The sequence below is a fragment of the Cydia splendana genome, chromosome 20, assembly GCF_910591565.1.
Source record: "Cydia splendana chromosome 20, ilCydSple1.2, whole genome shotgun sequence".
Classification (NCBI taxonomy): domain Eukaryota; kingdom Metazoa; phylum Arthropoda; class Insecta; order Lepidoptera; family Tortricidae; genus Cydia; species Cydia splendana.
Window position 1 is genome coordinate 4,677,738 of NC_085979.1, and position 22,658 is coordinate 4,700,395.

At 38.1% G+C, this 22,658-nt stretch overlaps 2 protein-coding genes across 2 annotated transcripts in view; both read left to right on the forward strand.

Annotated features, from left to right (window-relative positions):
- The window catches only part of LOC134800831 (rhophilin-2-B), a 196,179-nt gene extending 191,844 nt beyond the window's left edge, over positions 1–4,335 (forward strand). Inside the window, exons 15-16 of the mRNA XM_063773388.1 lie at positions 446–598; positions 1,347–4,335. Of these exons, the coding sequence (XP_063629458.1) occupies positions 446–598; positions 1,347–1,553 (360 nt within the window). The 3' untranslated portion in view covers positions 1,554–4,335. The remainder of the gene's footprint in view (positions 1–445; positions 599–1,346) is intronic.
- The window catches only part of LOC134800796 (tubulin beta-1 chain-like), a 110,146-nt gene that overhangs the window by 16,039 nt on the left and 71,449 nt on the right, over positions 1–22,658 (forward strand). The window lies entirely within an intron of this gene.

Genomic DNA, 22,658 nt, shown 5'->3' on the forward strand with positions numbered 1-22,658 from the left:
GGGTATATGAGTAACAAAGTGGCACCAGTGACCGACTGGGAACCAGTAACCCGACACTTCAATTTTTATCCAAGAAAAAAAGGGTCGGAAGCCAAATTCTTAATGTGGCAACACTGTCCAGTAGCTGCACCGTGTTGCCGTATTAGGAAATCGGTTCCCTAACCTTATTATCTTGGATAAAAATTGAATTGTTATTAATACCATAGATTAAAGAAAGAGTTCTCTTTCTTTACTTATATTACTACTTAAATGTGACACGTCTTTCTTTACTGATATTACTTAAATGTGACAGTTATAGAAAGTGGCGCCCTCAATAATTTACTTCCGAATTTCTTTACGCTTTTTGCCCAACAGTGTTCCACATAGGTTCTAAATTTTATTGGTGTATAGTATTTTAGTTGACATATTGACTAGATTTTTAGTGTCCTCTTAATAACTGTTTCAGATCGGCGGCATGCGAGAAGGTGACTTCATCATCTCAGTCGGTGACAAAGATGTGAAGTGGAGCTCTCATGAAGAAGTGGTTCGACTCATTCAGCAAACCGGAGACTTGCTGGCACTCCGGCTTGCCACACCCATGGACAAGAGCTTGATGAAGGTACGGAAACACATGAACATAAGTAATGAATAGGAATGAGGTAGGTTTGACGACCGGTCACTAGGCCAGACCACTAGGTAGTGAACCTGCCTGTGAAGCCGATGGACCTGGGTTCGAATCCCAGTAAGGGCATTTATTTGACACAAATATTTGTTCCTGAGTCATGGTTGTTTTCTATGTACTTAAGTACTTATATATTATATATATCGTGGTTTGAGTACCCACAACACAAGTCTGCTTGAGCTTATTGTGGGACTTGGTCAATCTGTGAAAGAAAGTCCTATATTTTTTTTTATTTAATGAATATAACCTACCCATTAGAAATCTTACCTAAATAACAGAGGACGGTATTCCACCTATCCAATTTCTTTGTCCAATGTATTTTGTGTCTCACATTTTACTTAATGAGAGAGTGAGACGCAATGACATTGGACTGAGAAATACGACAGGAGGAATAGATACCATCCAGAGGAGCAATCATGTTTAAGAAAATTAAATAGTTCTTAAATCGAATGTGACATTTCAAAAGGGACCTTACCAACTGGTCTGTATATTAGGAACTAGTTCCTATTTATATGGAAAACCACAATATTTAACAACCAACTACGTCAAGAAAGTGATCAAAGCACTCCATGACAGTGTTAACGGCACTTTAAAGCTTACAATTAACAGATAGATGGCGCAATAATCAAACGATTATATTTTACTTACCGATAGATGGCGCTTTTACAAAGATTTTTTTTTCCAGTCGTCCCCAGACATCCCCCGGCAATCCAACTCCAACCAGGGCTCGGTGTCGGCCGCGTCCACGGCCTCCAGCGGCTCCGGCGCCACCACCGCCACCGCGCGCTCCTCCGCCCGCCGCGCGCCCTCCTGGAACCCTTTCAGAAGGAACACCACCCGGGACAACAGCTCGCACAGAGGCTCGCATACGAGCAACGTTATATTCCGATAAATGTCACGTTTTCAACCAAAAGGTACCACGGCTGTCGATAAGGTTGATTTCAAATTGAAGCTGTATGGAAATAGCGCCTTATTGACCGACAATAAGTACCCTTTTGGCTGAGAATGGCGCAAATATCCTAGAACTTTTAAGAGTTTCAGAAAAAAGTTGAGTGTGTTTGAAGGTAACGCCATCTAGTGACTTCTACGAGTAAGTCTATATAGTAGTCAAAGATAGCGCCATCTTACGGGCCTTCCAGAGAAACACAACTAGAGACAACAGCTCGCATAGAATTATTAAATTTGGTATTGAAGATAACGCCATCTGGTGAATTGTAATAGCAAGCTTACGTAGCGGTCAAAGATAGCGCCATCTAGTGGCTAATATGGAAAACGTTATACTTTAGTAAACTTAACAAGTCTGTAATCTGCAGTTAATGTTACTTTAGATTTGACGTATCTACCGACACCGACATGTTTTATTTAAACGATGGCAGCGCCATCTACGCGTTTATCGTTATTGATTTTAGAGTTTTAACATATGAAGTCTGTGCATGTAACGATTAAACTAGTGTTACGATGGATTTTGTAGAGGGTGTGTAGGAAAGAGGTTAAAATTGTGAGGTTTTTAGACAAAAGGGTCCTTACAACATGCGCTTACTCGGTCACGAGACGCTTATCGCGCTAAAGTCCCTTTTCTCCAAGAACGTCACTTATTATGTACTTATGTAAGATTAAATCAGGGTTATAAAATATTTGTAGCATACAGCATTGTTAAAAATGTGTATCGAAAAAAAAAGAATTGGCACATACGTTTCTGGTACTTAATTTTATTTGAAATAAGCAGTCAGTAACATTAAGAACTACAATTCAAATAAATATAATAGTTTTAGAATACAATGTATATACGCAAATTATCATATATTACATCCGTCTAAATGCTGTAATAAATCCGTCCATAGTTTAGACTGATGTTTACGTACAGTCGCCATCAGATATATCGGAGCGGCCAAGGTGCTCACAAATATCGGAACACGCCTCTATTGTCAGGGCGTTAGAGCGCGTGTTCAGATATTGTGAACACCTTGGCCGCTCCTATATATCTGATGGCGACTGTACTTAAAAAGATCGTTCCTTAATTGTCAAAATTCATACTTAATCTTCTAATGTTATTTAATTTATAAGGTGTGATGGCAAGCAATGGCAAATGCAACTATTATATATTTAGCTTCCTAAATATATAGTTAGACTATTGGTTTCTTGATGGCTATGAAATTCCAAAGTTAATACGCAATACAAGTGCTAAACTGACCATAATAATTATACCGTTTCTTATTGTATAATGTATAATGTATCCCTTTAACGGTTATAATTTTAAAAAGGTGAAGTTTGTAATACATATATGGTCGCGGGTACGATTACTTTCTTGTATTTGTGTATTTTGTTGATTTAAAATGTATAATTTTTCATATTTTTTCTGTAGAAATTGTACTACTTTGATTTAGTTAAAGTAGATGACGCTAGTAAATACATATTAAATGATAAAATAACCGATAGATGGAGTTACTTAATTCATCTATTCATTCAAATGCTAGCGCCATCTAGTACGATAAAATTAAAACTTTCTATCTCAGCTTGCCTTACAACATGAAATATAGGATATTTGGGGCATTATCTATGAAAAGGGACCTTATTGTCGATGGCGCTTACGCCGCACAGCGTCGCGGGGCATTCTATTTATATCGGAGCATCGTTAGTAATGACGTAAGCGCCATCGACAATAAGGTCCCTTTTCATAGATAACGTCACATTTTTACTATCAGTTGCTATCAGCATTCGAAATAATTGTTTCTTAACTTTCTTATACACCGCACTTGTTCGTAAAAAAACCCTCATAGAATGCCTTTTCATCTGTGGGTCCACTGGTATGTTGCCGAATGTACTTTTTCTTTTTAATGTATTCGGCACGTGCAAACTGCCAAGTCTTTGGATAATTAAGACGAACGCAGTTCATGATTTCGAATGACATTTATTCTTGTATGATCTTTCTCATTTTTCCTTTTTTCAAATAAGTTTTTATTAACACAATATTTTACATGGTACCCTCAAAAAAGGTAGGATTCAAAGCAGTAAGAATAAGTAAGACAGTATGAATAATTATAAAAAATACAGTTTGGCGAACCCGTCTCACAGCCTCACATGAAAAAAGCGAGAAATTCCAAATTCCAATAAAAGGTTTGTGACCCCACATTTTTGCGTTTTCATTTTGAACTAGAAAAACGGTTGGCTAGACCTTATTTTATTATTTTGTATAATTTATTTACCTGTCTAAAGCCCCCTCCAGACTATGCGCGTGAATCGCGGGCGAAGCCGCGAACGCGAGTGTGGAGTCGATTTCGCTGTCTGCGAAAATCGACGCCACACTCGAGTTCGCGGCTTCGCGCCGCGATTCGCGCACGAGTGTGGAGGAGGCTTTACATGTAATGGTTTAATGCACTTTTTGTTTATTTTCACTATCAAACATATCATATATGATTATTGTAAGTATTATGTAAGTAAAAATGTATATGTCACAAAATTCAGTATTTATAAAATAGATTATTTTTAATTTTGGTTGTGATCGAACTTCACGTATATTGATCGCACCCAAAAATATAAAAAAACGTATTATTTAAATTTTACTCGAGTTTATTTTTGTGTATAATGGTAGGATATGAAAATGTATATCATTGTAAAGAAATAAAGATGTATAAATTGTTATGGTTAAAGTGAACAATAAAGTTTGTTTAAAGGCATATTCTTTCATTTTTCACAATTAGGTACCTATACCTATAGTCTGTCAAGTCATTTCCGTCAGTAGAAAAAAGCGGCAAATATAAAAAAGGTGCGAAGCAAGTGAATCATCGCTTAGAAAATTTTAATTTCGCGCCTTTTGCTACTGACAAACTTGTTTGACCACTTTGACTGGCTTTGAATGGCCCAGACCAAGATAAGTTCTACGACTTTGATTCACAAAGTGCAAGTGTTATTTTAAATGTCAAACTTCTATGGAAATATAGTCTTAAAAAGTAAAGGTATGTGATGACCTCGTGTCTCGGAGTAATTAACAATGGAGCCGCCATTAACAGGCGTTCCCCTCTGTCGAAATAGGCGGCCAATGGTCAACCACATGTCAACCATATGTATGGACTGACGTTTATCTGACATGACGTACCTATACATTTGATGTGCCCCTCCCCCGCAAAAAACGGCAGACTATTTTGTACTGAAAAATTTAGACATGGCGTCTCCGTTGGTTATATCCTCTAAGCCTCCTGTCTATAGGGTATTTGACTACTAGTCAAATCAGTTTCCTATCATGTGACGTCACAATCAAATGACCTACTCTTTATATTTTTATACAGATTTTAAAATAGAAATTGCGTCTATAACATCTTCTGGTGCTTTATTTAATGCATGGTGTAAAATAATTTATTTTAACCTTTTGGCCGCCGGACCTAGTCCGCAAAGACGCTCACTCACACGCCAGAGCAAATTTTAAGTAAACAACCAATAAAAAGTTTTAGCCACGTCAAATTAAGCCGAATTTGGGCAATCTGCGGAAATAATTCGTGTAGTTTTGAAAATTGGTACAGGCATACCTTGTGGTGTCCAGATAAACATACTAAAAGTCCTCGAGGGTAGGGGGTGTGCTGAGGGTGTAGGGGGGGTTGAAGGTACCTTTTTTCATATTTTTGCTCATATCTCGAATATCTGTACGAATAGCATTATAATTACTTCGGACAAAAGTTTAAACATTAAATTTCCTACAAATTTGGTTAAGTTTATTTTTACTCTGCGATCAATACTTTAGGAGCTACAGGCTGTTAAAGTTAAATAAGAGATAAAAAATAGACGGTTTAAGAAAACGACGTTTTTTCGTAATTGTTCATCATAAATAATAATTAATTAATTTTTACGTAATTTTGACGACCGGTCTGGCCTAGTGGGTAGTGACCCTGCCTATGAAGCCGATGGTCCCGGGTTCGAATCCTGGTAAGGGCATTTATTTGTATGATGATACAGATATTTGTTCCTGAGTCATGGTTGTTTCTATGTATTTAAGTATTTATATATTATATATATCGTTGTCTGAGTACCCACAACACAAGCTTTCTTGAGCTTACCGTGGGACTTAGTCAATTTGTGTAAGAATGTCCCTATAATATTTATTTTTATTTTTTTATTATTTATTTTTATTTAATAAAAAAATTAGTTTAGAATAAGCAATCTAAGCAACTTGCTGATAACATATAAAAAAACCGGCCAAGAGCATGTCGGGCCATGCTCAGTGTAGGGTTCCGTAGTTACCCGTCCGTCAAAATAGACTATTTGCATAAACTCAAAAACTGCTAGACCGATTAGGTTCGCTATATTTTTCCTTGAAAGTATTTACTAAGCTTAACTTTTACGATTTTTTTCATATTTTTTGAATCCATGGTTCAAATGTTACGGGAGCTAAAGTGGAAAACACAACTTTTTTTCTTTCAGATCGATTATCTTAAGGCTAATGTTAGTATCTATAATATAATATACACAATTATTTACTTACTAGCTAATTAACTACTACAATCTCATATAACTATTTCTAATAAATAAATAAATTATATCCGAAAATATTAAGTTGATCAAAAAATGGTCCTTAAAGACCCTTATTCATTTTAAAAGACCTATCCAACGACACCCCACACTAAAGGGTTAACGCGAAAAAAAAAATCATCCCCACTTTAATGTAGGGGAGCAACACTAAAAAAATATTTTTTCTAGTTTATATTTTACGACTTTGTCAGCGTAACTGATTTATATATTCGTGTCAAAATAATCATAAAAATTAGAAAAAAAAAATTTATGGTGGCTGCCGCATTGAAGTGGGGATGAAATTTTTTTTCGTTTCCACCCTATAGTGTGGGGTGTCATTGGATAGGTCTTTTAAAACGAATACGGGTCTTCAAGAACCATGTTATGATCAACTTAATATTTTCGGAAATAATCGATCAGAAAGAAAAAAGTTGTGTTTTACACTTTAGTTCCCGTAACTTTTGAACCATGGGTTCAAAAAATATGAAACAAAATCGTGAAAACATAGCTTAGTAAAGACTTTCAAGTAAAAATATAGTGAACCTAATCGGTATAGATGTTTTTGAGTTTTGGCAAATAGTCCATTTTGACAGACGGGTAACTACGGAACCCTACACTGAGCATGGGCCGACATGCCCATGGCCTGTTTTTTATATTTTATCAGCAGGTCACTTAGCTTGCTTAGTCTAAACTAAATTTTTTATTTATGATGAACAATTACAAAAAAATTACGTTTTATTAAAGCGTCTATTTTTTATCTCTTATCCCTTCGAGTGGCAGACGGACAGACATAACAAGCCGGTTGAATGGCGCAGCCATTTTGGAAAAATATACGTCAAGTGGCGGGGCCTCAACGGGTGATCATCGCGAATTTGGCGCGTGTTAGAAATATGACCGTTTCCCAAAAAAAATCTATGAATGATATATACAAACTATATATCACTGAATTCAGCATAAAATGGGTTATTTGATTGTATACCAATGAATTCTATTCTATTTATGTGAATTATGCTAGACTTGTTCTAATCTCATATTACCAATTTTTTTCTACTTTCATGTAAAAATACGTATAGTTACGAAATAAAACAATTGATTGTAGAAAAAGCAGTCTTTATGACAAAACAATACATTTAACACGATTCACACAGTTTATTTCACTTTTTATCAGTGCGATTACGTTTGAATGTTCGCGGCTCGACGACGGTCGGCGCGTAATGGGCGAGGTGGGGCAGGAACATCACGTCATTTCTAACAAACTTTGTTTTACGCGGGAATTCGACCGTTAGGGAATACCATCCTTGTTTATTGACGAATGCATCTTGCAAGAGTGAGCAAGCAAGGCATAGTTTTCACGGTTTTATTTTAGGCGCGAAATGCAGCGTCGCACAGAGGCCGCGAGACGGTCTCTGCCAATTACGGGCTTGTTATGACCGAACCTTCTCGCGGCCTCTGCCACGCCGAGGCATATTTAAAAAAATGGCCGCGCCATTTGTCCTACCGTTCAACCGGAGGTGCTGCCACCCGAAGGGTTATTTAACTTTAACAGCCTGTAGCTCCTAAAGTATTGATTGTAGCGTAAAAATAAACATAACCAAATTTGTATTAAATTTTATGTTAAAACTTTTGTCCGAAGTAATTATAATGCTATTCGTACAGATATTCGAGATATGAGCAAAAATATGAAAAAAGGTACCTTCAACCCCCCGCTACACCCTCAGCACACCCCCTACCCTCGAGGACTTTTAGTATGGTTATCTGGACACCACAAGGTATACCTGTACCAATTTTCAAAACTACACGAATTATTTCCGCAGATTTTTCTAATTTGCTTAGGCTATTTAGGGATTGCAAATAGTGATATCCCTCACGGATAAGTTATGTCCCTCACGGAGGCACGCGTATACCACTTCTATACGATCCTACCTTCTATGTGACCTATGTTATGTAGCAGACATATGTAACTATTATATGTAGTAATGGGGTTGGCAACTGTCAAAGGTTTGCATAGGCGCTATCATCCCCTTTTTCTATGAGATTTGGCTTAAAGGGCTGGCATCCAGTACGGTTACCATCAGTTTGTCACTGACATAAACGCCGTCGAGAACGTAATTTACTTTATCTACACACATATCATAAACTCTCTATGATACCTTCAAAATCCGTAAATAATGGCCCACATTACGATAAACTGTTTTGTTACAGCAAATTTCTTATCTGTGAAAATGTGGTAATAGCTTCATTACTATATCAAAATCGATTTGGTAATGACATTCAAATTTCGAACATCTCTGGAAAAAAAGGCAATTTGATTTGACCCCTATTCTAATATCAGTCGAGATGACGTTTTATTCGAAATCAAATGACAATTGCATACAATATTGACAAATCTCGCTTGTAAGTTGGTATCGGACGATATGGTAATCGACCCCGACTCTAGTTTGTCTTTGAATTAAAAAAAAAACTACGGATGCGTGACATGCGTGATAAAAGTTTTCATTTGCCGCCATTTGACGTACAGTTTATCTTTTAATTAGTTTGTAAGTAAAAAATAATTTGTTTTGTTGTTTTTAAAGTAACTATAACAAAAGTTTCGTGTAAAATGTACGATAAAGATATTTCGGAGACGGCATCTCATATCCGCGAGTTCCGCCAGAGAGGAAAGTGCCCCAATGTCGGCTGTAATATGAGGTTAGTGAATATATCATAGAAAGTTTATAATATGTGTGTAGATCAAGCAGTGTATGTAACTGTACATAATTAGGCATTAAAACACTCGTGTGATACTATTATGAAACTCATTTCATTCGTTTCATAAACCCACACTCGTATTTTAATGCCTTTCATTATGTAGCAGTCACATAAACTACTATTCTATACATCCCGTTTGCACTAATATGCGAGTGCGAGCGAGATGTATAGAAAGTAAATTACGTTCTCGACGGCGTTTACGTCAGTGACAAACTGATGGTAACCGTACAGGGCGTAAAATTCCATTATAAAAACTAAAATTTGACAAATCTAGGGATTGACAGGGCAAGATATGCTGTCGCCATCTGCTAAATATTTCGACTGGCCAACCCCATTATGGGATTATAATGAAATGCATTAATTATAATCAGCTTTTATTCATACGTAACAAATTGACAATCTTACACTAAGAACAGCCAGAATAATCACAATCAACTTCAGTCTTCATAGACATATCTTCATAATATATTTATGTTCCATTAGTTATTACAAAGCAGTCATCATTAGCAGACATCGTACATTTTATAGCATTTTTGGTGCAGCGGAATGTTGTTAACGGAATTGGTATAGATAATTCCAACTGAAATGATAAATTAAGGTTAATATTAACGTAATTACTAGAGATGCCACGAATATTCGGCAACTATTCGGTATTCGGCCTATTCGGCCACTTTGCCGAATATTCGGTATTCGGCCGAATGTTGCCTACTATTCGGCCGAATACCGAATATCAGTTGCACCTACCTAAAAAGAAAAAATACACAAAAAAATAACCAAAAACTAGGTATATTTAATATTTAAAATGTATTCTCGAAAAGTAGTTAAATACGAAGGCACGTTTTAGAGCATTTGTTGATTACAAAATATTTTATTTTATTCATGGGTCTGATTTGATTGACTCTAACGACATTAATTAATTCTGTTCAACATAAAAATGTATCTTAGCAAACGTGCTTTGTTGGCAAACAGTTTTCATAATAATTGTAACTCAAAATGTTCGCATGTCATGCCGAATATTCGGTATTCGGCCGAGAGAGGGGCCGAATATTCGGTATTCGGTATTCGGCCAAATTCACTATTCGGGGCATCTCTAGTAATTACCGCTAATTAATCATTAGGGTTGAAATTGGTTACACCAATTCCGTTAACACCACTCCGCTGCACCGAAAATGCTATAAAATTTACGATGTCTGATCATTAGGCACTTCTGTAATAATTTATCTTACAGCTTGAACGACCAATGTATACCGAAACAAAATAATCATTCTCAAACGAAAGATAATAATTATAATAAACTTATATTAGTAGTATAATGTCGGCTGTACACACTCGTCGAGAGTCTTGGCACCGCTCCGATGGCGTAATTCCCACTAGTTACCACCAAAATTTTGTTAAAGTTCAATACTTGGTGGTAGTTAGTTACCACTGGTAACAACATGGTGATAACTAGTGGCAACTAGTGGGAATAACCCCTCCGATCCAATCGGAGAAGCTCGAGACGAGACAAGGACGAGCGAGACGAGAAGGGAGCAGCATGTACAGTCGCCATCAGATATATCGGAGCGGCCAAGGCGCTCACAAATATCTGAACACGCCTCTATTGTCAAGGCGCTAGCGCGTGTTCAGATATTGTGAACACCTTGGTCGCTGCGATATATCTGATGGCGAGTAGACACTGTCTCGGGGTCTCTCGAAGAGTGTATAGAGCCCGCAATATATTACACCCATTTCTTGTGGAGGTACCCGGCTTTTTTGAGACTAACATATTACCAAAGAGAATAGAGTGTATAGAGGCGGATTGTCAAAGTAAATTTTGTAGCCTCTGTAAATTTATTGTCATCTTTCGACAGAAGATTAACACTGTTAGAACGCCATTTGACTTTGATCCATATTCTTTCACTGATACGTGTTAACTTGTTAAATATTAATATTAACGCCATCTACTCGACACTAGGCCAAAGGTATGGTGCAATGTTTTCGAGCGATGGCGCCATAACCTTCAACCTACGCTCGAGTAGATGGCGTTAATATTAATATTGAACAAATTAACACATATCAGTGAAAGAATAATGATCAAAGTCAAATGGCGTTCTAACAGTTTTGATCTTCTGTCGAAAGATGGCAGTAAATGTAATGTAACTACATAATTTACCATGACAGTAACTCTCTATTTCAAATTCTCTTGGATTACTCTACCGAAAAACAGGAGCTGAGAAAATAGTCTAAAACGTGTTTACAGATGTAGTGCATAATTGTTTTCCATCGTATTCTCTCGGAAACGTTCGTATTTGTCGCTACTTCAGTCAATGTCAGTACTTTTTGTACAGAGACTGACTGAAATAGCAAGACACGTTTATAAGTTTCCGTGAAAATACGATGGAAAATAATTATGCACTACATATCTGTACATTTTTAAAAGTAGGTACATAAATGAATAGACATGTAATAAAAGATAATATCAATAATACCTTAAACAATAATGAAAACAACAAACAAAAAATTACTTCACTGAAATTATACTTAATTCTCTCCCTCTCTATCTCGTCTATCTATCTCTCTTATAATCTTATTGTCTTGTAGACTTCACCATTCAATATTGTTAAATTTTGGAAATTAAACCCGGACTATAATATATTATCAGTCTCAAATCAAATCAATAATTATTATAAATTGTCTTTCAGATTATGTAATCTTAAAAGCCACCTAACTTCACTTTGCACCATCTCACTAACCCGGGGTTAACCGGTAACACCGTTAACCCAGTGTCAAATTGTACTGGTAACCATGGTAACTCTTTAACCGGTTAACCCGTGTCAGTGAATGGTATAAGTGGCGTTTGAAATAAGATTGTAAACTTGGAACATCAAATAGTTACCTTAATATTAGAATTAGATAATAATTAACACAAAAAAACAGCCATTCAATGGAGCACAAGTATTAAAATCAACATTATTATAAATTACAACACGTTTACAACAATATAGATTGTGCAAAATAATCTTATAGTCTAGAGAGACTTTAATAAACTAAAATACCTTCAGTTTTAACTTTGGATCATATAATTTTGAACATTATCATAAATAATTGGCACAACATACTTATATTAAATTGTTTTACAGTTTGTGTAATCTTAACAGCTACCAATTCAACTTCTGAAGCACTTAAATTAATTGAGCCTGTATTTTACATATGACATGAAGCTGATCTTTTACATTTTAACCCCACTTGCACTAACCCGGGGTTAATCATTAACCCAGTGTCAAATTGTACTGGTAACCATGGTAGCTCCAGGTTTAACCGGTTAACGCGGGATAGTAGGATGATGCAAGTGGCCCAATAAAAGTAAATTTCACTCGCACATTAATCTAACTCGTTATCATCGTCCCGGGCGCCCATTCGCAGCAATTCGCTGAAGAACCCATCTCGATTCATGCATGTGAATACGCTGAACATCTCAGTGACACGCTGCCTGTCTCTGGAGTTCAACGGCGCCGGGACTCTCATAGAAATATACTTGGCGATGATGGCGCGGGCGAGATGGATGTGGTGTAGCGGATGATGTTTAGCAGTGCGAGCCCAAGGGAATTTTTGTACTAGTTTGCGTAGAACATAGATCCGCAGCCGAACCGGTGAAGTCTTCATCCGGAGCGCTCGCTCACACTCCCAGCAAATGCGGAACAGCTCCTCGCTAGGCAGACACACTCCCTTCAAATGCTTCGACGTTATAAAATTGTGGAACCACTGCTTTTTATCCGTACACATTGCGTCTATGCACGTTTCGCATTTCAGACTCTTCGCGAACTTTGCAGCGATCCAGCCGGCTAAATACCCGACCATATTCTTTCTAGTCGACAGGTCTATTACAGTATCCATTGCTTTGGAGTACTCTCGGACTAGCTTCGTCGCTCGATCGCCGTGGGTACTTTTAGGGAGTTTCTTGGGCCTGTACTGGAAGGAGTAGACCTCGTCGAAGGCGCGCTTGCCCGATGTCAGCTTAATAATGTTCGATGGGGAGTGCTCATTCTCAAACGGCCAGTTCTCCGGTTCAACATTTTTGTCAGAAAAGTTTGGATTTTGCTCAAGAACATCAAACAAATAATCGTAATATGCTCGGAAGGCGAAGCCGTTGAAATTTTCAGGATTCAAGTGGTTGGAAGCTCTTATATTCTTTACAAAATTCTCGACATGATCCTTGCACAAACGGTGGGGATTCAGGCTAAGAATTCTCTGCTCCTTCTCGACTAAAGTCGTACACAGGTGCTTGAAACTCTCGATGCAAATGAGAAACGTGATAAATCCACACGCCGGTTTACCTTCCACGAAAGATCGGAACTGAAGTCTTTCAACGGTTAGATTTTCCTTGTCAAAAGGCGACAGAGCATTCTCTCGATTAAAAAATAGAGATATCATGTAATCTTTCGCCGCGTTCAACTCTTGCTCGACGTCAGCCAAGTTAGTGGTCACTCTCGAATTGAGGATATCGTACAAAGCGTTTACAACTTCGATGTATCTTCGTGTAGGTGCCGTATCATAGAAGCCTGGGATTAGTTCTTCACAAAGCTGCAGGGCAGGTGCCAGGCTGTCACTGAAAATCTCCGTCGTGAGAGCCACCTTCGCGATGTGATTCCTTAGTTGCAAAAACTTCGGTCGCTCAAAATCTACCGTTTCAGAAGAATAAAGATCTCTCAGTTTCCTGATGAGATTCCAGCGTACTTTATTCCCCGCCTCGTCGTATAGAACTCCTTTGACTTTCAGCGTGTGCCGGGCGCTCCGGATCGCTAAACACGGATCGATCCACACGGCCACCTCACTGTTACACACCGGGTGTTTAAAGACCGTCTTCAAATTGTTCACATCTTGGAAGGAGCAGCCTAAGGATTCTACCGGAGTTGGCGAGTCTAGAGTGACCGCTACCACATCCACGCCAGCTTCGTGGCATTGTGTCAAACATACTCTTATCAACTCCGCTTGCGACTCTGGCGGGATGCGTTTGGCGAAAATGTAGCCGATAGGTATTTTCCAGTCTTCATCCAGGCTCACTAGTACGAAAACGAACGTCATGACGGCCTTGTCCGTGTATTCATAGTTGCAGCCGCCGCCGTAGTCGACCTGATCGTAGTCAAAGCCGTAGTTTTTCATAAAAATATCGCGCGACATCAAGGCGCATGTCAGCCGTTTTTTAGCGGCCTTCTGCCTCAAGATCTTAAAGGCCCTTTCAGATAGCCCCGGTCGGTCGTCGTCTGTCATGTACCACGAGCATAATTCCTTATGCTCTGGTAGAGGGGTGTTGAAGGTTTCCACGATATATTTGTAACACGATGGTGAATAAAAGTTCAGGAAGAAAGCGAACGCTTCTAACTCTCTGGAGGATGTGCCAAATTTATCAGAAGCCTTGTTGTTTTTGTACTGCTCGTCTAAATCTTTCACGTACGTTTCAAGTACGTCAACATATTCGTACTCGTCGGAAATTCGCTTTTCTTTTACCACATGTTTTAGAATAAACTTGAAACTCCTAGTTTTCTTGTTGGTGGCTTGATTAGATGTTTCTGATTTCACATCCGTCTCTAGAGATTCCTCCTCAGTGTTTGTTGATGTTGCATCTGTTTTAATATTCTGTTGCTGTTCGTTTTCATTTGTCTCCATTGGTTCTATAATATTTTTATTCAATAGGTTTTTGTCGTTTTCGCTGGTCGTCATATTATCTTCATCCTGACTATTGCTATCAGCCTTAGTTTCTGTTGATGACGAAATTTTACAACATTTAAGACATTTTGGTACAGTAATCTCATTTGTAACTGATTCTTCAGTTTCATTTATAACATGTTTAGATGACGTAGCCGTTTCTTGCTGTTTTTCTTTCTCAATAGATTCGTTTTCATTGCTTTCCAAAGACTTCTGTACCTCTTGCATAATATTGTTTACTTTTTCATTTGGCTTTTCAACATTATCTTGTGATTCTTCCTTATGTGTTGTTACAACTTCAATATTAGCCGCGTTATCTTCAGTTACTTTATTCTCTTCACTTACAGCATTTTCGGTGGCTAGTTTGATCATTTCTTTAGTTTCACTTTGACTTCCCCCATCCTCATTAGCTTTACTTACATTATTTACACCATTTTCGGCATTTTTAGTTTCTTTCGTTCCACTATGACTTCCCTCATTCTCATTACCTTCCTTTTTCTCTCTCATTCGCACCATATTTTCCAACAACGCCTTCAACAGATCCTCACCTTCTCCACTCTCATCGTCCGACGACTCAGATTCGCCTTTAGGAATTTTAGGGATCAAAGATTTGATGTCATCTTCGCACAACTCAGCCTTTTCGTTATACTTTTCTTGTGTGATAATTCCCTGTTCTTTGAGCATGAGCCAGACGATCATGTCGGGGGTGACTCGGTTGCCGGTGGCGGACTCTGCGTCGGACTCGGAGGCGCCCCCGTCAGAGCTGGTCTCGGAGTAATAGTCGTCGTCGGAATCCATAGGCTCGTCTTCGTCTTCACTCGTAAGATTGCCCTGAAATATGATAAAAGTATTAACAGGTAACATAGGTTATTTTTTCTAGCAGCCATCTCCTACTCAAAGTACAAGAAAAATTGAAAATCCATACTAATGTTAAAAATACGAAAGTGTGTCTGTCTGTCACCTCTTTACGCTTAAACCACTGAACGGATTTAGTTTAAATTTGGCTTAGCGATAGTTTGAGTCCCGGACATATGATAGTTTTTATGTCGGAAGTAAAGAGGGTGAAAAAGGGGGTGGAAATGAGAAAATTTATGAATTGCCTGTTCATTGGTGTAAGCAATTAAGCATATTATGCTCAAAATTATTGTCATTAGATTTTATCCAGGCGCTATACTTACTTTAACTGTTGGAACTAATTAACGAAGTCGCAGGGAAAAGCTAATTGTTAGATAAATTAGTTAAATCCCTATACCTTTATTTAGGCTGGTATAGTTAAAAGTAGATATGCCACGAATATTCGGCAACTATTCGGTATTCGGCCTATTCGGCCACTTTGCCGAATATTCGGTATTCGGCCGAATGTTGCCTACTATTCGGCCGAATATCGAATATCTGTTGCACCTACCTAAAAAGAAAAATTACACAAAAAATAACCAAAAACTAGGTATATTTAATATTTAAAATGTATTCTTGGAAAGTAGTTAAATACCAAGACACATTTTTGAGCATTTGTTGATTACAAAATATTTTTTTTTATCATGGGTCTGATTTGATTGACTCTAAACTACATAAAAATATATCTTAGCAAACGTTGTGCTTTGTTGGCGAACAGTTTTCATAATAATTGTGACTCAAAATGTTCGCATGTCATGCCGAATATTCGGTATTCGGCCGAGAGAGGGGCCGAATATTCGGTATTCGGCCAAATTCACTATTCGAGGCATCTCTAGTTAAGTCTGGCTATTAGCTAATAATTAATAATAGAACCTCTTAAAGAAGCCTGCCGGGCTAGCACATGAATGGCGTGGCAGTATCTCGCCGCGAGATAGGCTACCCGTCCCTCTTTAAATAAAACAGTTAGAAAAAGATGGGTAGTCTATCTCGCGGCGAGATACTGTCGCGTCAATCATGTATTTGGCCTACAGAGACCCGTGTGCGTCATCCTAATCCTTATTAGTCCAGTTTTTCACTTTATATCTCGAGATATTTCGTACGTTAGGGTGGTATTCCATCTGTCTAATATCTTGGTCCAATGTCATTGTCGTCTCACTCTCTAATTAAGAAAAATGTGAGAATTGGACAAAGAAATGAAATTTCCATCAGAGAAGAGTCCTTATGCTTCACGATCAAGGACCTTTCTATCGGCATTTCTGTTGGAATTTCAGATAAAAAGGACCTTGAAGCATAACAACCCTTCTGTGATGGAAAGCTACATAGGACGACTGCTCTTAATAATAAGGTTTCAATTGGCTTGTTTCTTTCTGATTTGTAAGGGGTGGCCAATTACTATATTTTAATACAAGATGGTCCAAACCTTGACGTCCAAAATTTTTTATTAGATTTCTCACATTGTGGGCTATCAGAATATACCCCATGTATGTTAGCCGATTTTTCGTAGTTTTCGAGTTGTTTTTTTTTTTTTTGCTTTTAACTTTTTTATGAAATTTCGGGTTTCTCATACAAGGAGGCTAAAAAGTAACTGCATTCACGTTGCCAGGGAGGTTCTGGGATTATACTGAGCAACTTTTACTATGGGACCAACCCCGAAATCGCGACAAAAAATTTTACCCTCCCATAGAAAATGGACTAGCAACAAATGTATGAAACAGCCAAATTTTTTTAAAGCACTATTTTTCGGGTAGGTCCTACCCTGCAATTTCTTTGTTAGAGAGTGAACATTCTGTACCTAGTACTATTATTTATTCTGATTCTATCGTGATTCTATTGTAAGAACTTACCTCTCCCGTTGGGACATCGTCTGCTGTTGGCTTACAATCACAAGCCGGGGTCTTTTTGCACATTCTAGCGGTGACTATTCAGCCTTACACAGCACCTGAAATTGAAGACAAATTTAATCAGAATACTTGGTTATAATTATTCAGCCCTCAGCTAGAGTTGAGTAGGATTCGAGTCCTCTGCCTCAAAACTTGACTCAGTTTTTAAGACTCTTATACTTAAGTCTAAACTTCGACGAGTTCTTTTCAATTTGATAGAGACCCAAGTCTTGTAGCGACATGAGTCCTTTTCAGAGAACTCTCAATTATTTTTTAAAAACAATTTCTAATTGCATTGTCATCTATAACTTGTGGATTAGGTACAGAAATCATACAATAATGCGTAATTTCTTTACTGTTATTTAGAAAAAACCTATAAAATTGTTCACGGAGTCTTTATTCGGAGGCTCGAGTCCTTTTGAGTTGCTATTAAAAAAAGACTCAACAAAGTTATTTAATCGCTGAGTCTCGTAAAAACGAGCACAGTTCTTCAAATTCAGACATTCAGACTGAAAGGACTCGAGTTCCTACCAACACGCCTCAGCAGGAGCGAGCCGCAAATAAGCGGCACGACAATCCGCCGCCAAATAAGGTCAAATACTGGTTTTTAAGCTTCAAGAGTGACATCATCAGAGAAGAGTGGCGACGTGTTGTGAAGCTTGCCACCAACACCTGAAGTGATGACCACGACCACTCTGTCAAGAGTGATACCGACGAAGAAGAAGAAGAAGAGTAACACCGCATGAAATCAGTATGAAATCAGCAGAAAATAAAACAAAGCTTATCAGAAACTTCTTGCAAAACTTGACGAAACATGATATGGCCTTCACAAGTTTTGATCATAATAAAAGCTCATAATTACTGACCAAGCTCGATAGCACTGTCGACAGTTATCACAAAAAGGGTTTTGTAAAAGAAAATCACGAGTGAATCGAAGTAAAAATTCACGTAAAAAGAAAGAAACTTCTGCTAAGAAATGAAATTTTGTCATTTTGCAAATGTGTAGGTCGTTAAAAAATATTGCATGATGAGGTAAAAAATGTCTTTGAATACTTACTCACTATTTTTGTACCAATAACCGCAACTACGATCTAGTCTCGTTTATGTTATACGTTTAAATTCTTCGCTATAATTATTGTTTAAAACATTGAAAATATTTTTATTTTCACTCAACTGCCGAAAAACGAAAACACCGGAAAGAAAAATGAGTTTACGCCACGCGAGTGTTGCAAGATAAAAAATTCTAATACTCGGTTTAGACTCTCGCGCGAGCCACGAGACGAGCCGCGAGCCGCGCCACGAGACGCGAGTGTGAACGGTAGGCTCGTGACTCGTCTCGCGGCTCGGCTCGCGTGGAGGAGCGGTTTTTTGGGCACGAGTCAAAGGGGCTCGCGCGGGACGCGCGCTTGCGTTCACACTCGCGATCGACTTGTCATTCGATTATAAACCTTATGCCGTGCCGTTAGTGTTTAAAATATATTAGCTCGACGAGCTTACGCGCCATGAGACGAGCCTCGAGCCGAGCCACGAGGCGAGAGTGTAATCATTAGCTCGACGGGCTCATGCGCTCAAGGCCACTCGAGGCGAGCCACGAGACGAGCCGCGAGCCGAGAGTCTAAACCGGCTATAAAGATAGCCCTATGAGATAACCCATAGATTTAATATATATTTTATATTATAGAGATCCCGTCTCAGCGAGCTGTCACTGTTGCCACTTTTGTTTAGTGTACGATTAACAATGAGGCCCACCTCGCTGTAGCCATGTCGATAAAGTCATATCGATAAACTATCGACATTTCTTGCAATTTAAATTTTACTTCTAAGGTTTAACGATACCTAAAATGAACAAAAACGCTTTTATTCTTTATTGTGGTTATCAGATCACAATTTTATAGTCACGCCCCAGGAGGGAACCAAGGGAAAGTTCAGATATTTAATTAAGTAAAATACATAAATACCTACTAAAATAGGTGTTCCGCAATAATTGAATTATTTTATTACATTATAATATATTCATTATCCATTAGCATTTCAATTATGTTTATGTTTAACGAAGATATTGAAGCTTCAATTAATCGCTATTTCGTTCCGCTGTGTAGCGTTTATCGATATATAACATGATTAAAATCGACTTTTTACATCCCTAAAAGAGCACACATATACGCTTTTACGCACACATACACAGCCTGGGCGCATCAAAAAGGCAACACTTGATTTGAAGTCCATCTTCAACAGTATGGTTGTCCTTTTTTGACAAACGGCATTTTTAAAAGAGCGAGGAGAGAGAAATGATACTAGTTGCTGCGCCGTGAAAGAGAACAGAAAACGTTGGGCCCATAGACTTATAATATAGAGACGGTGTCTCAGCGAGCTGTCACTGTTGCCACTTTTGTTTAGTGTACGATTAACAATGAGGCCCACCTTGCTGTAGCCATGTCGATAAAGTCATATCGATAAACTATCGACATTTCTTGCAATTTTAATTTTACTTCAAAGGCTTAACGATACCTAAAATGACCAAAAACGCTTTTATTCTTTATTGTGGTTATCAGATCACAATTTTATAGTCACGCCCCAGCAGGGAACCAAGGGAAAGTTCAGATATTTAATTAAAATACATAAATACCTCCTAAAATAGGTGTTCCGCAATAATTGAATTATATGATTATATTATAATATATTAATTATCCATTAGCATTTCAATTATGTTTATGTTTAACGAAGATATTGAAGCTTCAATTAATCGCTATTTCGTTCCGCTGTGTAGGGTTTATCGATATATAACATGATTAAAATCGACTTTTCACATCCCTAAAAGAGCACACATATACGCTTTTACGCACACATACACAGCCTGGGCGCATCAAGAAAGGCAACACTTGATTTGAAGTCCACCTTGTCAACAGTATGGTAGTCCTTTTTTGACAAACGGCATTTTTAAAAGAGCGAGGAGAGAGAAATGATACTATTTGCTGCGCCGTGAAAGAGAACAGAAAACGTTGGGCCCTTGGTTGGGCCCTTGAGATAACCTTTTCACGGTAAGAGGCTGGCATGTGCTGGGTGCTGGCTCTCCAGCGTGCCTTGAGGGACGTGTGTGGACGTGTATTAGCCGTAACAGACTACCGCACAGCACCGCGACTTTGGTGCGGTAACACAAAATACAGCTTTTAGGGTTCCGTACTATATAGTTAGTATAGATGGTAGAAGTCTGGCTAGCCAAATATTGTTGACAGATATTTCCTTGTTGTATCACCAATTGTCTATGATTAAAAAAAAAGCTAAAAGTCAGTTGTCAATTTATGTCATTCATTCAAATTGTTTGCGGTTTATAAGGGGTTTATTTTAAATATTATTATTAATTATTATACCGAGTGAGGTCCGCAAACTACTATTTAAGCAAAGTAAACAATTACGACGATGTGCGAAGTCGACGTGAAGCGTGGTTTAACGAAAAACTGCAATGTTTACAAGTCGTAAACAATTTGGTAGGTTGGTTCTCTATACATTTTGATACTTTAAGTACTAGTTCTAACATTTGCCTATAACTTTGATTAACTACGTGAATTTATTAATATCTGAATCTCATAAACAGGACAAGTGTGTAAAGAAACGGATAAACTAGAAGTTCTGAAAAATGTTAATAAAATCAAAACATTAGAACGTATAAACATGTGTGTTTGTCGTTGACTGTACTTTACAAAGTGGTAGAAATTATGTGCGCTGACTTTGAATGCACGTCAAGGTATATTTAATTTATTTCCTTAGGTACCTTACGTGTGCACAGAAAAAAAAAATCTAGTATCAAAACTATAATTCCTACTACACAAAGTGTGACCAGCCCAAGATTTTTTGAATTTCCCGCCAAAACTTTGTGTAATATTTCAGTAGCCAGACCTAAAGCTAATCTTGTCAGTAGAAAAAGGCGCGAAATTCAAATTTTCTATTAGACGAGATTCCTTTCGCGCCTACATTTTTCAAATGTGTCACCTCTTTCTACTGGCAAGATCTCCTTGACCAAGTATATTTACTAAGTTTACAAAAGAAAGATAATTTTATTTAATTTCGACGAAAGAAACAACACGTAGTCAAAAATGTGAGACGGATTTGGTGAAATGGTAAGGGTTTTCTTTGACTAGGGAATACAAAAAATTGCAAGAACAGTCAAAACCATTACCATTTAGTATTGACTTGAATGAAAAATCTTGTTTAAAGGATTTTTTCGGATAATGGAGTCGTATAATAAAATGCATGAATACAATTTCGTTTTTATTCATAAAGGAGTTAACAATTCAAATAATAATAAAATATGCTGGCGCCATCTATACAAACCGTTGACAGTTGCCAGCCCCATTGACAAGCATCAACTTTTGACAACCAGCTACCGCATAATGTACGGGGCCTAAGGGTGGTATTCCTGACCAATTTCTTGGTCCAATGTGTATTTGCGTCTCAAATTTTGCTTAATGAGCGAGTGAGACGCAACGCACATTGGACCAAGTAATTGGACAGGTGGAATACCACCCTAACAGCGATATCTATTTCGGCCACAATTTCGGCTGCCGCAAATTTTGCAGGCGCGATTTTTCTTAAGACTCTAAAATCTGTCCTTATAATAATACCTCTTTGACTTGTAAACCTACTGTAAAAATTCGAAATCCTCCTCTTTGCTACGATTTAACCAGGCTTCCAAATCCTCAACCCTATACTTGTCCATAGACTCATCAGGGTTCCTGGTCGTGAACTGCTGGTACAACTCTACAATCTTCTCCCTGTCTTTCTTGCCGAATGGCGTCGGCACTCGCAACGCGAGATATTTCGCGATCACAGCTCGCGCGAGGTGGATATGATGGAGCGGACGGTGTTTAGACCTTTTTGGAGACTTAGACCAGGGGAATTTTGAGGCTAGACGACGGAGCACCCAAGCCTTGAGGAGCATAGGAGACCCTTTCAAGCGGAGCGCTCGTTCACACTCCCAACAGATACGGAAAATTTCCTTGCTCGGCAAGCATAAAGCGTAGATCCATCTTACAGCTATGAATTTATGAAACCAAAGCTTCTTATCAGTACAAAGCAAATCTATGCACTCTTCGCATTTCAAGTGTTTTGCAAATTTAGCTGCGATCCATCCCGCTAAGAAACCGACCATGTTCTTTCTTATCGATAAGTCTATTTCTGTATCCATCGCTTTGGAGTAATCACGGACTAATTTAGTCGCTCTTTCTTCTTCTGAAGTCTTTTTCATCTTCTTAAGCCTGTATTGGCTGGAGTACACGTCATCATAGGAGCGCTTTCCAGAT